General features: G+C 42.3%; 1 protein-coding gene across 1 annotated transcript in view; it reads right to left on the bottom strand.

Moving 5' to 3' along the window:
• The window catches only part of DIP-theta (Dpr-interacting protein theta), a 29,373-nt gene extending 16,071 nt beyond the window's left edge, over positions 1 to 13,302 (bottom strand). Inside the window, exons 1-5 of the mRNA XM_044394893.2 lie at positions 12,977 to 13,302; positions 6,620 to 6,694; positions 2,507 to 2,604; positions 1,111 to 1,256; positions 898 to 959 (exon numbers count right to left, since the gene is read on the bottom strand). Of these exons, the coding sequence (XP_044250828.1) occupies positions 898 to 959; positions 1,111 to 1,256; positions 2,507 to 2,604; positions 6,620 to 6,694; positions 12,977 to 13,292 (697 nt within the window). The 5' untranslated portion in view covers positions 13,293 to 13,302. The remainder of the gene's footprint in view (positions 1 to 897; positions 960 to 1,110; positions 1,257 to 2,506; positions 2,605 to 6,619; positions 6,695 to 12,976) is intronic.
• Between the last annotated feature and the right edge of the window lie 209 nt (positions 13,303 to 13,511).

Below are 13,511 nucleotides of genomic sequence, written 5' to 3'. Positions count from 1 at the left end.
GGATGGTGCGGGGCAACCGGAAACGAGACACAAAACCCCAGCTCCGAAACGGGGCGGCATATTCATTTTAAATTCGCCTACAGGGCGGTTGAGGTTTTTCGGTGCCGCTCCAACGTCTACGCCGTCTGAATAATTAACGCCAGGACACGGACGACCAGGACATGGACATGGATGTGGATGTGGACGTGGATGTGGATGTGGACGGGATGTGGATGGGACAGGTGCACGTAGCATGTAAATTGTTTCATTACCTTTCGCTCTCCGCTGTTTGCGGGGCCCGAACTAATGTGTTGGTTAAGTGAAAACTTTGCAACAAAAACCGTTGGCATGGAGCTCGGCTTAAGGCGAATAAACGAGCTTCTTCTTTTCGCAATTAGACCCAATAGAGAGTGCCACAGTTGGAAGTTGCACAACGGCGCTTCCCTAACCCAATTCCTGCATCCAATCGCCACTTGGCTGAGCAATTAGTGCAATTTGAAAAACTATCAACAGCAACTTTGTGCCGGCTCCAAGTTGAGCGTTTGCCGAGCCACTCAAGGCAAATTACAATTCATTTGAGCTCCCTTCAGAGTTACATATGTATGTGCATCAATTGCATTTCAAAAACTATGGTCTATGCACAGGAAAAAATTGACAAAAGATCAGATATGTGCAGGTCCATTTTCATGTCACTTTGGTATGAATAAAGATATAGCTTATCTTATTTTTTATTATTTGTTCAAAAATTACTAAATTTTCAAATAGGATTTTTATCATTTTTCTGAAATAACTGATAAGAAAACTGATAAATCATAAATTTAACATTAATCATATCGACGTTTTATTGATATGAAGTGAGGTAAAATTACGAATTTTTTGTCTGTGTGGTATTTACGCAGTCTTAAATCAAATACTCACCGACAACGTCCAGGTAGCCAACTTGGCTCTTCATGGGATCCGTGTTGATTTGGCACATGTACCTAAAAGCGAGGCGTATTAGATGTGGATATTATAACTCGGGCCAGAAGAAGAGCATTGCAATTAAGCTACCCTTCCATGATTCGTCATATTTGTAGGGGCATCTGATATCAGTAGATATCAGAACATGCAGCTCGATAGTGGATACATTACCAGCCTTTGTCGGACTCCTTTACATCACGTATACGCAAAATCCAGGCACGTTTCTCGGCGTGAGTTATGCTCATGCGATGATTTTTGGTTATGACGTGATTTTGTATCGTTAAAATGGTCTGTGTATCGACACGTAGCCACGCAATCTAGGAGAACACAAAATGTATATTCAAGTTAGAGACGCCGCCGTTTATATTCGGGTAGATTTGAGTTGTAAAACTAAAACGTTCAGCGATTTCCTCGTCCCAATGCTAATGCCCCATTGGCATGGCCGGAGCTCATTTATTACACCCAGGCTCGCGGCAAGTGGGAAAATGTCGCCGGGAAGGTGGAAAGCTTTTTGGATAATGGATAATGCGCCTAACCGATGCAAAATAGTGGAAAATGTGCCACAGCCGGGAGGCTTATGTTAAATTCATTTCAATTTTGTTCTATATTCTTAGTACTCGGGTTGATAAAGACCTTCATCGGAGCGCCTTTGTCATCGGGGGTATTATGAAATATAGCTCAAAGAAACTGCAAGGCTCAGCATGCCGACCTCGAGTTTTGTGCTAGATTCTGAGTATTCCTGATTGCATAGCTTTGAGTTTCGATTGCTATACGGTCTGGGACACTTTTAGCATGGCATTAAATCTGATTCAACTAAAGGAACTCGCCATTAACGATTCAGGGCCGAGTTCTCTTTGATCACCGGTTACTGAGGTCGTTTTCGCTTCGGCTTCGTTTTCTGGCGATCAAATAAACTCGACTTAAAACCCAACCAACTCGACGGGGCACCCAAGCTATAAGGTAGAGAAACTGTTGTCTGGCACTCAATTCAGACATCAATTTCACTAGCTTTCAATTTGTCTGCCCCCACGCAACAGTGATAATGATAACATCGTTGGACATACAATGTGGCACAAAGGGCTCTAATAACTTGGCTAGATGGTATCAAAACAGACGGACAAAACGGAGGAATATGCCATTGCTATTTTCGTTTCGGCAATTCATTGAGATTTATTTCACGTTTTGTTTACCTTTTAATGTGTCACGAAATCAAAGTAACGCCCCTGGGCTCCGGAACGTGCTTAGCAAAAGGGTCAACTCAACCCAAAAGCACGACACGCAAAGGTGGAAAACTAGGCCCCGAAACTTTGCCACGTTTCGGCCGATGAAGTGCAAATGGTTTCAACTGACAGCGCACACTGATCCGAAAAATACTCACATACTAAATACTCTAAGGACCTGACTTATATTTTAATTTTGAGATAGATTGTGAAGAATATTATTTTTTAAATTAAATATTTTTAAGACAACAACTAAATGGATCCACTAATTATTACTTAAAATAAACTTACCCTTATAATATTAAAGTGCAAAGTGTAAATCGAAGAAAAATGCGTTCCAAACTCACCTTGTAGGTCTGCAAATTATCGACTACACATTGAAGGATAGCCTCCCGACTCACGGGCACCGTCACATTCTGCAAGAGCTCTCCGAACTTGGGAAGATCTGCAAGAGAGGAGGAAATAATAAGCACTGACTTGTTCTTAATCTAATCTAAAACAAGGTACATATCAGGTTGTTTCCTATATTCGACGGTTGAAACATCTGTATCTACCTTTGTTTCGAATGGACAAAAAAGAGCAACTCCTCCTAAGTTATGCATGCTGTTGCGCCAAATTAATATAAACCAAGGTCTAACTTGTCTTAGAATAGGGGAGCTTAACTTATGTAGGTCATGTTTAAGTTAAGAGCCTTTTTTCTAAGATAATTCGGCTATCGTAACAACGTGCTGATTGAGTGTTATTAGTTTTACGAGTATATATGAGTATTATGAATTTAAAATTCGAAGCGATACCTTATACGATACGACTGTATTGATTTAATTTAATAGTGCGTAAATAGTACAACTTAAATCAAGTGGAATTGAGGCCAAACCGAACTCGGACAATCAGAGGTTTATGTGGTATAAAAATGTTCGTATAAAAATTGAGTAATACGGTGGCCTGAAGCTTTTACGAAATAATTTAATGGAAATTAATGAATATTGCATTTAATTTGATTTAATTGGGGATCCCTGACTGAGATCAGATATCATTGGAAACCATTCCGTCGCGTTTAGCATAACCCACGTCAACATCAACATCAACAATCGTAGCCTAGACTGGCCTGTCAGCCAGTTCTCAACCAGTCAATCAAAGTCCCTGCGCACCACCCACCCACCTAGCCACCCACACACCCAAACCACCCACATTCGGGCGAATGCTCAGCGAAGCGTTGGAAAAGCGCGTTGACTTTAAAGGCGCGCCCGCAAGTATGCAACAGATTTGTGGTTTAGCTGCTTGTTGAGCGGACGGGGGAAAACTGGGGACTGAGGACGGTATCTTAAAACTTAGCCGCCTCACGCCGCTGCTTTATGTTTGTGTTTCTGTTTGCTCTTGTTTGTCGCTGACATGCTCGAAAACCTCAACGAAGTTTGCGCTCAGAATAAAATAATAAAATAAAATAAAGCGAAAGCATACATGTATGTATGGGGGGAAAAACAAGTAAAACCCGGCCAGACGGAGGCTTTTTCTCATATGCGGGGCACGCATCGGTTAAGGCAAATCAACACATAACAATCTTGTACTTAAAATGCGTAAACAAGGCGATAAGCAAGGGTGATGGCCAAGAAAGTGGCGGGGCGAATTTTTTGATGTTTATTGATGCGGCCGTAAATCTCAATTGCGGCGGGGAAAATGCGCAAGGCCGGGAAAGGGCCAACTTTCTGCCTGTCGCTTCTGCGTGTCCCCATCCCGCTGGTTATTGTCGCCTAATCTCTTCCTGAACATCACGTTTCGAGTTGTCAACGATACCCTTACTTACGCTGGATAATGACCGGTTAGAAGTCGTTTTACTGGCGGACAGAAATTTCGTAGGGAATCACTCGGGAAATTCATGTCGGATCTCTTACATTCGGAACAAGGAAGAGAAGGGCCATTAAGGTTCTAAATCGTTAAATGGATTGCCGTGTACATCACGCAGGAAGGTCAGTTTCGTTATTATTTCTGCATGCTAAAACTTGTACATATCAAAACGAAATGTTCGATTTTTCCTTCGCTTTTTGGTCAGTCAGCTAGCGGTTTCCTTCAATTATTTTTTTTTTTTTTAAATATAGTAGTCTATTTTGTACTACAGCTTACCAAATAGGACATGCAAATTATATATTATCCGTTATTTTACGTTTATTGTATCGGTATTATTTGAATTTTTCTTATGTCACCCGTGAATTTCTCCTTGGGAACTTAATCTGCAGATCAAATGTGTAAGAGCATTTCTTAGCTATCATGTCGTATATCTCGTGCGCCTCACTTGATAACAATAATGGAACCGAGTCCCAAGTAGCCCCCACTAATAAGCTCGATTACACAGGCTTCGATTCGTCGAAGACGAAAGGGGCGGTCCCTGCGAACTGTTTCGTCATCGTCTGCCGCCTTTTGCCAACTCATTTGATTTGCCTCCGCTTATTGATACATACAGATGCACACAATAACACAATAAGGATATAAGGATATGCCTGCGTGAGTGGGGGCTTTTATGACATACTTTCTTCGCAAGGCGGTCGTGTGTGAATATGTGAAATTTGTTACATATTTTGCGCTTCGTCTCCGGGATTGAAAGTGTGATTGTTTAGTGGATTTATGGGCATATGAAATTAGGATTTAATGGGCATTTGCTTTGTATCTGAAGTGGATAAACGCTTGGGATCCCTTGGCGCTGGGTGCTTAGCATAATGTTTATGATGTAGGGAAAGACATTGCAAATCGCCGTTTAGGGCCTGTTCTTTGGAGGCTTAGAGTCTTGGAATAACACAGCTGGAGGGATGTTCCACACCTTTGAGCTCGCTTGGGACAACTTAAAGTGCCCATGACAGATGTTATTCGAAACTCGAAAGATTCACAACTCATTTTGGAAGCAGGGCTACTCCCATTTGGTATTATAAACTACTTTGGCTGAGTTGCCAGTGCCTAATGGACCACTTTCTCAAGCTCACTAGGCACAATTTGCCACTTTCCTTACGCCGCTTTAAGCCAACTTTATTAAGTCAAGTCGACTTGACTGGCATTTCAACTTAATAAGCGCAACGGCAACATCCAGAGGCAACATCCAGCAACAACAAGTAAATGGCGCTATTTAAATGCTAAACAACTCTATTAAGTTGCACGACACACTAACACACTCGCACGAGATGTGCTCGAGATATACCCATGCAAGCAGCCATACTTTCTCCCATTTCCCCTATACCATACCCCATATCCAGCATACATATGTGTATATATCCCATATCCATGCCAAGGGCAAGCTTGACATTTGTCCGCCGTCTTCTCTGCAGAGAAAACTGAACCTCAGCACGTTTCAAATACAATTTACAATAAATAAAATTTAAAAGCGAGCAAAAAGACTGCTACAAGAGCAAAGCAACTCGTATTCAGAGACACTCGGTGGATGGGAAAATGCAGGGAAAGCAGGGAAAGCGCGGGGAAAGCGACTGACTTAATGGCGCCGTTTGAGGGGACGGGAGAACGGGGAGTGGACGCTGGATACTGACAAGAACTGAGCACGTGACGACACTGGGGATAAGTTTAAGTGATATAAAAACGGCAAAGCTGGGAGCTCAGGTGAATGTGCCCGTCGGGCTGACAATTAATTACACTTAATATTCATAATTAGGGAATCAATCGGCAGGTGCTTAGGAATGATGTCACTTTAATTACTGTTTCTGAGTTAACTGCTCTGCTAAGTTAACCTTGCTCTGCTAAGGTGACCTTGGGTTTCTCACTCTACATTTTGCAAAACTGAACATTACTTAAATATCACAACCCAGATTTATCAAGATATTTTATAATAGAAATTTTTATTTTATGGGTGCACGCGGATAATGGTATATAGTCTCAAAATAGAATTCCAATATAATTTTAGGTCATATAGTTTTAATTTAAAACCAAAACATTCAAACGAAACTGCCAAATATTACCTGATCTTTGTAAAAGTAAATATTAAAAACCAAAATCAAATAAAATTATCTGTGCGAAGCTTTAAAAATAAATAGCATAAAATAAATACATTTAGGTTCGTTTTCTCATCCGCATTATTAGCTAAAAGTAGGTTTTAAACTCTAAATTTCCAAAAGATTCTACATGTAAAATCTACTTTTAGTTAAGCATGCGGACGAGAAAATGTCCCTTTAATACTTGACTTGGCTCTGAGCCAAATTGCAAAATATTTAAATAAATGATTAGTTTCAACCTTGAAATCATTCAATGGCAACTGTCCAGAAAATACATAATAAAATAACTTAAATTAAATGAGGCACTCGAGAGCACTATCGTATCGGTAAAGCATGCAGTTTAAGCCAAGGTGCCCTTCGCAGGAATGGAAAATCCATTTGGAGACCCCTTCGCTCGCCGTGTATATGGAAATTCAAGTCGTGTGACATGGCCAATCGGGTGATAAGGGGGATGAGCTGAAAGAGCAACTGACTCACCTTTCTCGGGTATCGCATTGACGACCGTATCCTCGCGTATGTCCTCAAGTAGCTCATCCTTATTTTGCATTTCCGCTGCGAGATTTCATTCCGAGTGCCGGCAAGGCATGAAAAGTGTCGAGAGTTCATCCAGTGCAATCGAGATGAAACGAGGAGAGGGAGAAAGTGTACATTTAGAGAGGTAGTTAATATTGGCTTGGTTATCCTTAGTGCAAATTCAATTTGCGGTGCGGAGTGTGTAAGGAATATAAACAGATACCCCGCCTGTTCGCACTCCCCTGAAATTGGCAAGCTAAAAACCCCAAAAACCGCACCCAACACGCCCGGAATACCAAGGGAAAGGAAGACTTCTCGTTTCGTGAACTTTTCCAATATTTTAAGGTCGCTTTTTCAACGCCTTTCTTTGCCGACGTTCGGCTTGCAATTTTCACAGCCACAAAATGAAGTTGCAATTTGACTTTTGTGCAGCTGCATCAGTGGAGCAGCTGAAATCGATTGCGGGCTAAAGGGGGTTTTCAGGTACTCGGGTTTTCGATTCCCCACAGCTAACAGGTGAAATGCATTTTCAGGCACGCGTCATAAAATATTTAGCAAATGCCAGCAAATGGGTAAATAGATTTACGTTTATGAGGTCGCGCTGCGAATGTGGAAACACGAACCGCAGGGCCGGTAGCCTTGGGGAAATTTGGCCAGTGTAAATAGGAATCGGATAAGTTAATTAGCAAGCCAATGAATTTACAACATTTGGGAAAATTTAAATTATATTTAAAATTACAAACTGACGATTTAAATAGCAAATAGATTGGCTCCCCAGGGGCTAAAATTTATTAAAGAGCTTTCTGTTCGAAAGGAAAGTAAGTTGGTTGTTTCGGCAAAGAAAAATGATATTTTCCCAAGTCGCCGACTATTTTGTTATTGATTTCCATTTCCATTTGGCCCGGCACCTTGGCACACATACTTTTGTATCGCATTTTCCGGGTACTCCGGACTGCGCCATAAAATAATGTCATCTATAACCGGGGAGACCTTGAACGCGTGTCTCCGTGCGTGCAGACAGACGAGTCAATAGCGCAAATGGATTCCAACTCGTTATAGATGTAGGACGGGAACCGAGGCGAATTGAATGCCAGGGCACAGACGTTTAGATCGGAGGAAAGGACGTTGAATTTTCAATTAATTTTCGTGTTGCGTCTTCTGGAGTCGGAACCGTTTGCATTTTAATAAACGTATGGCACATGCTAACTGGGCAGGCGGAGCTCTTCCCAGCTTTTCCGACTTTTCCCACATCTGTCGCAGCTGGCTGGCAATGCAAATACATTTTGTGGCTGCCGCAAACGCACAAGAGTGTGCAATAAATTCGATTTCTGGTACGTATAGTCGGGAAATTGTTGGCAAATCGGGGAGATGCAGGGGGAAGCAAGCAAAAATCAACTGCTGGCTAGCAACTTTTGTATGCGACTGTTTGTAATATTTTGTGTTGCATACTTGCAGGCCCCCGTCACTTCCCATTTCTCCGCAACATGCCAGTGAATTCCTCGCTTCTTGTGGCTTTCGGTCCATGTGCAGACATGGAAAACGCATTGAGCGGGCCAACAAATGTTTCCAGGGATTACTACGTGCCTCCGCCTGAGACAGCACACGGAAAAAGCCGAAAGACGAAAGAAAGTGTTCCGAAAGTTGCCCAAAAAGTTCCCTATTCTGGTCTGCATTTGTTGCTCTTTTTGTGCTCAGTATGACGTGATTTGCAGGCAATACGACGTGACCGTGAAAGGTTCACAGCGAGACTTAATGAAGGGCGGGGAGAAAGAGTCTAGGATGTTGGGGATTTTCTTGCCTACAACTCTGTGGCAATTTTGAGTCAGACGCAAGGGGGCACTAGCATGTCTGAATCTTTGATAAGGAATCGAGGTTCAGAGGAAATATTGTCTGCCATTTTCAGTTAGACTTTGAAGCCCAGAAACTATCTACACCAAAAAAAAAAAATGTTATGTGGTATCAATTTTAACTTAACTTAACAATTTTACCATTTTTAACATGCGGGCACCTCAATTCGATATGCTTGAAATATACTAAAAATCAGGCCAGTTCATCCTCCCACTCATGAAACTTTAAGCGTTTGTCGCTTACATTGCTTCTTGCTTTTTGTGTACCTTAATAGCCTTCTTATTTTATTTTGCTTTCATAATTAATAACCATTGAAGCATTATGCAATATCCGAGCATATAATGAAAGACATGTTTTAATTTATTAGAAATAAAATATCTCGCAAATTCGGTCTTGCATTTTGGCCGAACCAGGTGATTTTGACAATTGAGTAATTTATCCAACTAAATAACAATGTCTGAATTGCTCAAATCTCGCAACATCACAATAATAACTGAACCAATTTAAACCATTTTGTTCATGCAATTGATGAACTTTAAAATTCGTTGTACAAAATAAAGCAATGGCGCTGAATTATCAAGATGAATTAAGTATCAGCAAAATTACCGGCTTCAATTCTCCTTAAACACAGAAAATGCCAATTATTCCCTGATTTAAATAACATATATTGCTCAAAATCTTAAAGCGAGCCGCATTTCATGTCCACTTAGCTGCACACCTCGAGGCGGCTCCCCATTTTCCTGCTGTCTAACCTCAAAACTTCATTAGCCAAAAAGCACGCGCCGCCAAATTGAAACGACAGAAACAACAAACGCAAAAATATCTTCAAATAAAAAAGAACGGCAGAGAAGTCTATGGGAAGAGTGCGTTGAGCGCTATAAATTGCACGGCGGCAGAGAATAAATGTAAAGTAAATGGCGCTAATTCAAAGTAGATTTATTTATTATGCCATTTTTCCCGCGGCCCAGCGCCAAGAAATATGCCTTAAATTTCCCATCCGAACATTGTCGCTGGCAGACAATGTGGCAGTTGAGGGGGGCGGGGAAGGGGGCGGGGCGGGTGCGGAACCGGAAGGGGAACACGCAGTTACAGGAAGCAGGAACAGCCCAAACACGGCGAAGGCGTAGCCAAAACAGAACTGAAAAAAACAAGGGCAAACAAATGAAAATATATATTTTGCCAGAGCATCGAAAATTATGCAACAAAAACGCGAACGAAGCTTTAGGCCCTGTTTTTTTTCTTGTTACTCGGCGAATCTCGCTATATGCTCCACTTTATTTGCGGTGGAAGGGCCGTATCCGTCGTCGTCTGAGAAGCTGAGCACCTGCTGCCAGAGACAGCCGCTGTTGATTTTCCTAACGCACTTAAGCCAACTCTCCTTCAATGTCTGCCGGCGGCCCAGATGATTTATTGGCCTGCCAGACAGGAACCGGATTATCATTTTGGGAGGTGTCAACAACTGCCCGGAATTTGCGCAAATTTGTCTATGATTCCCAAGGCTTTCCCCGCTGTTTGCAAGTGTTTGCCTTGGCCCGGCTAATGATTCCAATTAGCCGAATTTACACAGAGCAGAATGAGAAGGGCCCTTAATCCAGCTGCGTCTTATCTGAGCGCGCAACACCTTCACGGCCCGGTCATCAATCTCCCGCTGGCCAAGTTTCTAAGCCAACTTCGGCAGACGTGATGTGGCGTCCCCGAAGGTGAGCAACCTGATCTTACTTTGTTGCAACTTTCTTGCATTTCCCGCGGCCACCAAAGAGCTGAAGTTCCCAGAACGAACCCTCATTCGCGATTTCAGTTTACCTACTTATTTCAGAAAATTGAAACTTTTGGCTAATTGAGCTGAGCGGCATTTTTGATGTCTGTCAAGGTGCCCAGGGAGTCCGTTGGCCAAAAATCAACAAGGCAATATTAAATTTGACTGAGCATTTGGAAAAAAAAAAGCAGAATCAACAACAAAGGCATCTTCAAACGGGCAGCGGAAATAAAAATTGTAGCTTAAACAAGTATTCGCCAGGAGCAACGGCGAAAAAGCCCAACGGCAAACGGAAAGAAAAACAACAGTGGGGCCAGGACAACATAAAACACAAATTACAAGAACTAAGGCAAATAAACGACAACACACACAGCCTCAAAGGCCAACAGCCCCCGTGATTGTTCACCACCCCATTTTGATTACCGCTCCACTCGGCAGCTCATACGCTTGGCTGCAGGTCCTGCCAGTCCTGGCAGCGCGAAAAAGTCCTGCATACTTTTAGTTGCAGCGCGAAAGCGTGTGAAAAAAAGCAGCCAACACGCACAAAAACGTACACAAACACAGACACACACAGGAATAGACAACTGGAAAATGGCCGCGAATAAAAGGGAATTGACATAGAAGGGCGACAAATTTTTGCAGTCGGTGGGAATTGTTGAAAAATTGTCAAACAATTGCTGGCACATCAGCGGCAATTTCAGCTGAAAACAAGGAGGAACGCTAAAGTCGAGTGCCTCGAGTATCAGATACCCGTTACTCTCTTATCCAATTTCAGAATAGATATGCCTTCATGCATGTGATAACCATAGTGCTTTACAGTCTGTATATAGAATGGTTGAAAATTCGTATTAACAGAGGAAAACGATTTGAGTAGATAATACTTAAGTTAAAATTTACTCAGCTAAGCTCAGTCACGAGATAAAAAGCTAATTGTGGTTTAGTGACACCAAACGCAAAAATATCTCCAAAACTTTATCGACTATCAGATACCCGTTACTCAGCTTAAGAGAGTCCAAGGGAGATGGAGATATGCAGTCTGTAAGCTACTGGCACCATCTAGCGGCTGTTTACATTTTTGCTCATAACTTTTTATTGGATTGTTCGATCTAAAATTGTCTTATACATTTCGAAAGGTATAAGTAATCAAAAAAAATATATACCCACTTACTCTACGTGTAACGCGTATGCATCTGTTAAGCATTCCGAATAAATCAACTAATAAAGCCCTTTACAAACGCATTTGCGAATCCCCGACAGCCAAAAGGAGACTCATTTCACTTCAAAACCCTTTTCGCAAAAAATTCATGGGTCACACAATGGAATAGTTGGTCATCATGTCAAGTCATAAACCCAGAAACTGACGACCCAAAGTGCCATCAATCACAATGTCAATCACTTTTTGTCATAAGTAGACACCAGCACAGGCGCAGGCACACACACACACATTCGCAGAGGAAGAGAATATATTTTCAGAGGTTGAACATTGTGTGCAATGTCAACGTTTGTCCACTTGTTGAGCCGACCTACCAGAAGGCAGGAGCAGGAGGGAGGATTGCGGATGCGAAGGCGCAGGATTCAGCTTGTTGCCCACATGCTATAGACAAAGGAAACTTAAGTGGTCACTTCTCTGTGTGTGTGTGTGTGTGTGGTGTATGCCCGGGATGCAGAGACCACAAGACGGGGAGAAGGCGTGTGTCAGGTCGGGAGTAAGCCAGAATACGCATACGCCATGTGTGCCCCTTAATTATGCTGTGGGCTCTGGGCGGACAATGACAACTTAAACAGCCACTAAAGCTAACCAAGCACGTGCTCCTGCTCCTGGCCTCCCCTCCCTTTCTCCACCCCCGCAGCGTTTATCCACTCTTAGTGTACGAAGGACGTACCCTGCCCATCCCAATATGTGCTCAATGAGCCAAGCTGTTTTTTGGGACCGGTCAGACTGCCAGTCACATAATTCACTTCAAATGACATCCAGATAGCTTTGGCGAGGGAGCAGAGTTTAAGCCACTCAAAACTTTTTGTTAGCACTTGGCAAAGGCGTCAAAGTTGACCTTGCGACCGGCACACAGCTGCCAAAGCAGTTGAATACACGAATTTGAAGAATTCATTGATTCATCATCCATTTTATTTGCTAATGGAAAATGTGTGCTTTTATAAAATATGTAAATATTGTTTACAAAATATTATTATACAAGCAGCGCTCTTTCGCGACCGAGATCCAAATTAAACCTCCAAATTACTTGTGCGGGTTGAAAGTTTTTCAAAGAAATTATTGCCTTTTATTATCACTAAGGTACATTTTTTAAAATACTGGTAAAATTGTAATTTTTTTTTTTATTTTGAAGCTCAAAAATGGGAAAGCTTCATTATAATATTCTCAATTGCTGAAAGGGGTCAGATTTTAACGCTGCTGGATAAGATTCTCCCTTTAGTTCTCAGAAAAAGACCATATAATTGAGTATTGCTGTTTTTGACAATATTTTAGCCCCAAATTTTAGTTGAAATATGGCGAAAGTCAGGATTTTTCCAACTTAAAGACCCTTTTTTTCTGGATCCTTATGAAATTGAAAATTGATCATTTCAGTCAATAAGAACATAAAGGGTTTATCGAGGTAAGTGAGTAGGGTTTCTTTGTAACAGAGTGCCATAGGTCAGAAATATCTACTTAGAATCACTCTGAACTAGAGGAAAAGTTTGTTTCTAGACTAGTTACATACCCAAATGGTGTGCGATATGATCGTGCTCTTCGGACTCGCCGATGATAAAGTCCTGGTGCTGGTGGTGCATCTGTTCCAGGTGGTGCAGCTCGCCCTCGTCGTCGCTCTCCTGGGCGGCGCAGACGGAGAGCGAGAAGGACAGACAGATTATCGTGGCTACGGCGGCGGTGGCAGTGGCAACAATTAGCCGTGAGGATATTTCCGGCATTTTTCGCTTCCGCTGCAGTTTCCCCGCGTTTCCACGCTTCTGTTTCTGCTGGCGACGCGCGGCAATCGTCGCTGCTTCCGCTGTCAGCGGAAATATTTTAATTTTCATTTTTATTTGCTAGCGCCGGTCCGGGCTATTCCTTTTCGCTCTCTCCTCGTCCTCCTCCGTAATTGTTTGGCTCTGATTGCTCCGGTACTTGGCTTCTTCTCTTAGGATTCCGACTCTAGCTTCACTTTCGATTTGGCGTAATTCTCAAATATTTATGCACATCGTTTTGCTCAGCCCTGGGCCGAGAAGTTGGAAAGCATTTCCAATGCATTACTACAG

This window comes from Drosophila takahashii, chromosome 2L (genome assembly GCF_030179915.1).
Source record: "Drosophila takahashii strain IR98-3 E-12201 chromosome 2L, DtakHiC1v2, whole genome shotgun sequence".
NCBI lineage: Eukaryota > Metazoa > Arthropoda > Insecta > Diptera > Drosophilidae > Drosophila > Drosophila takahashii.
The sequence above is the reverse complement of the archived record's forward strand: the minus strand, read 5'-3'. Positions and strand labels throughout refer to the sequence as shown.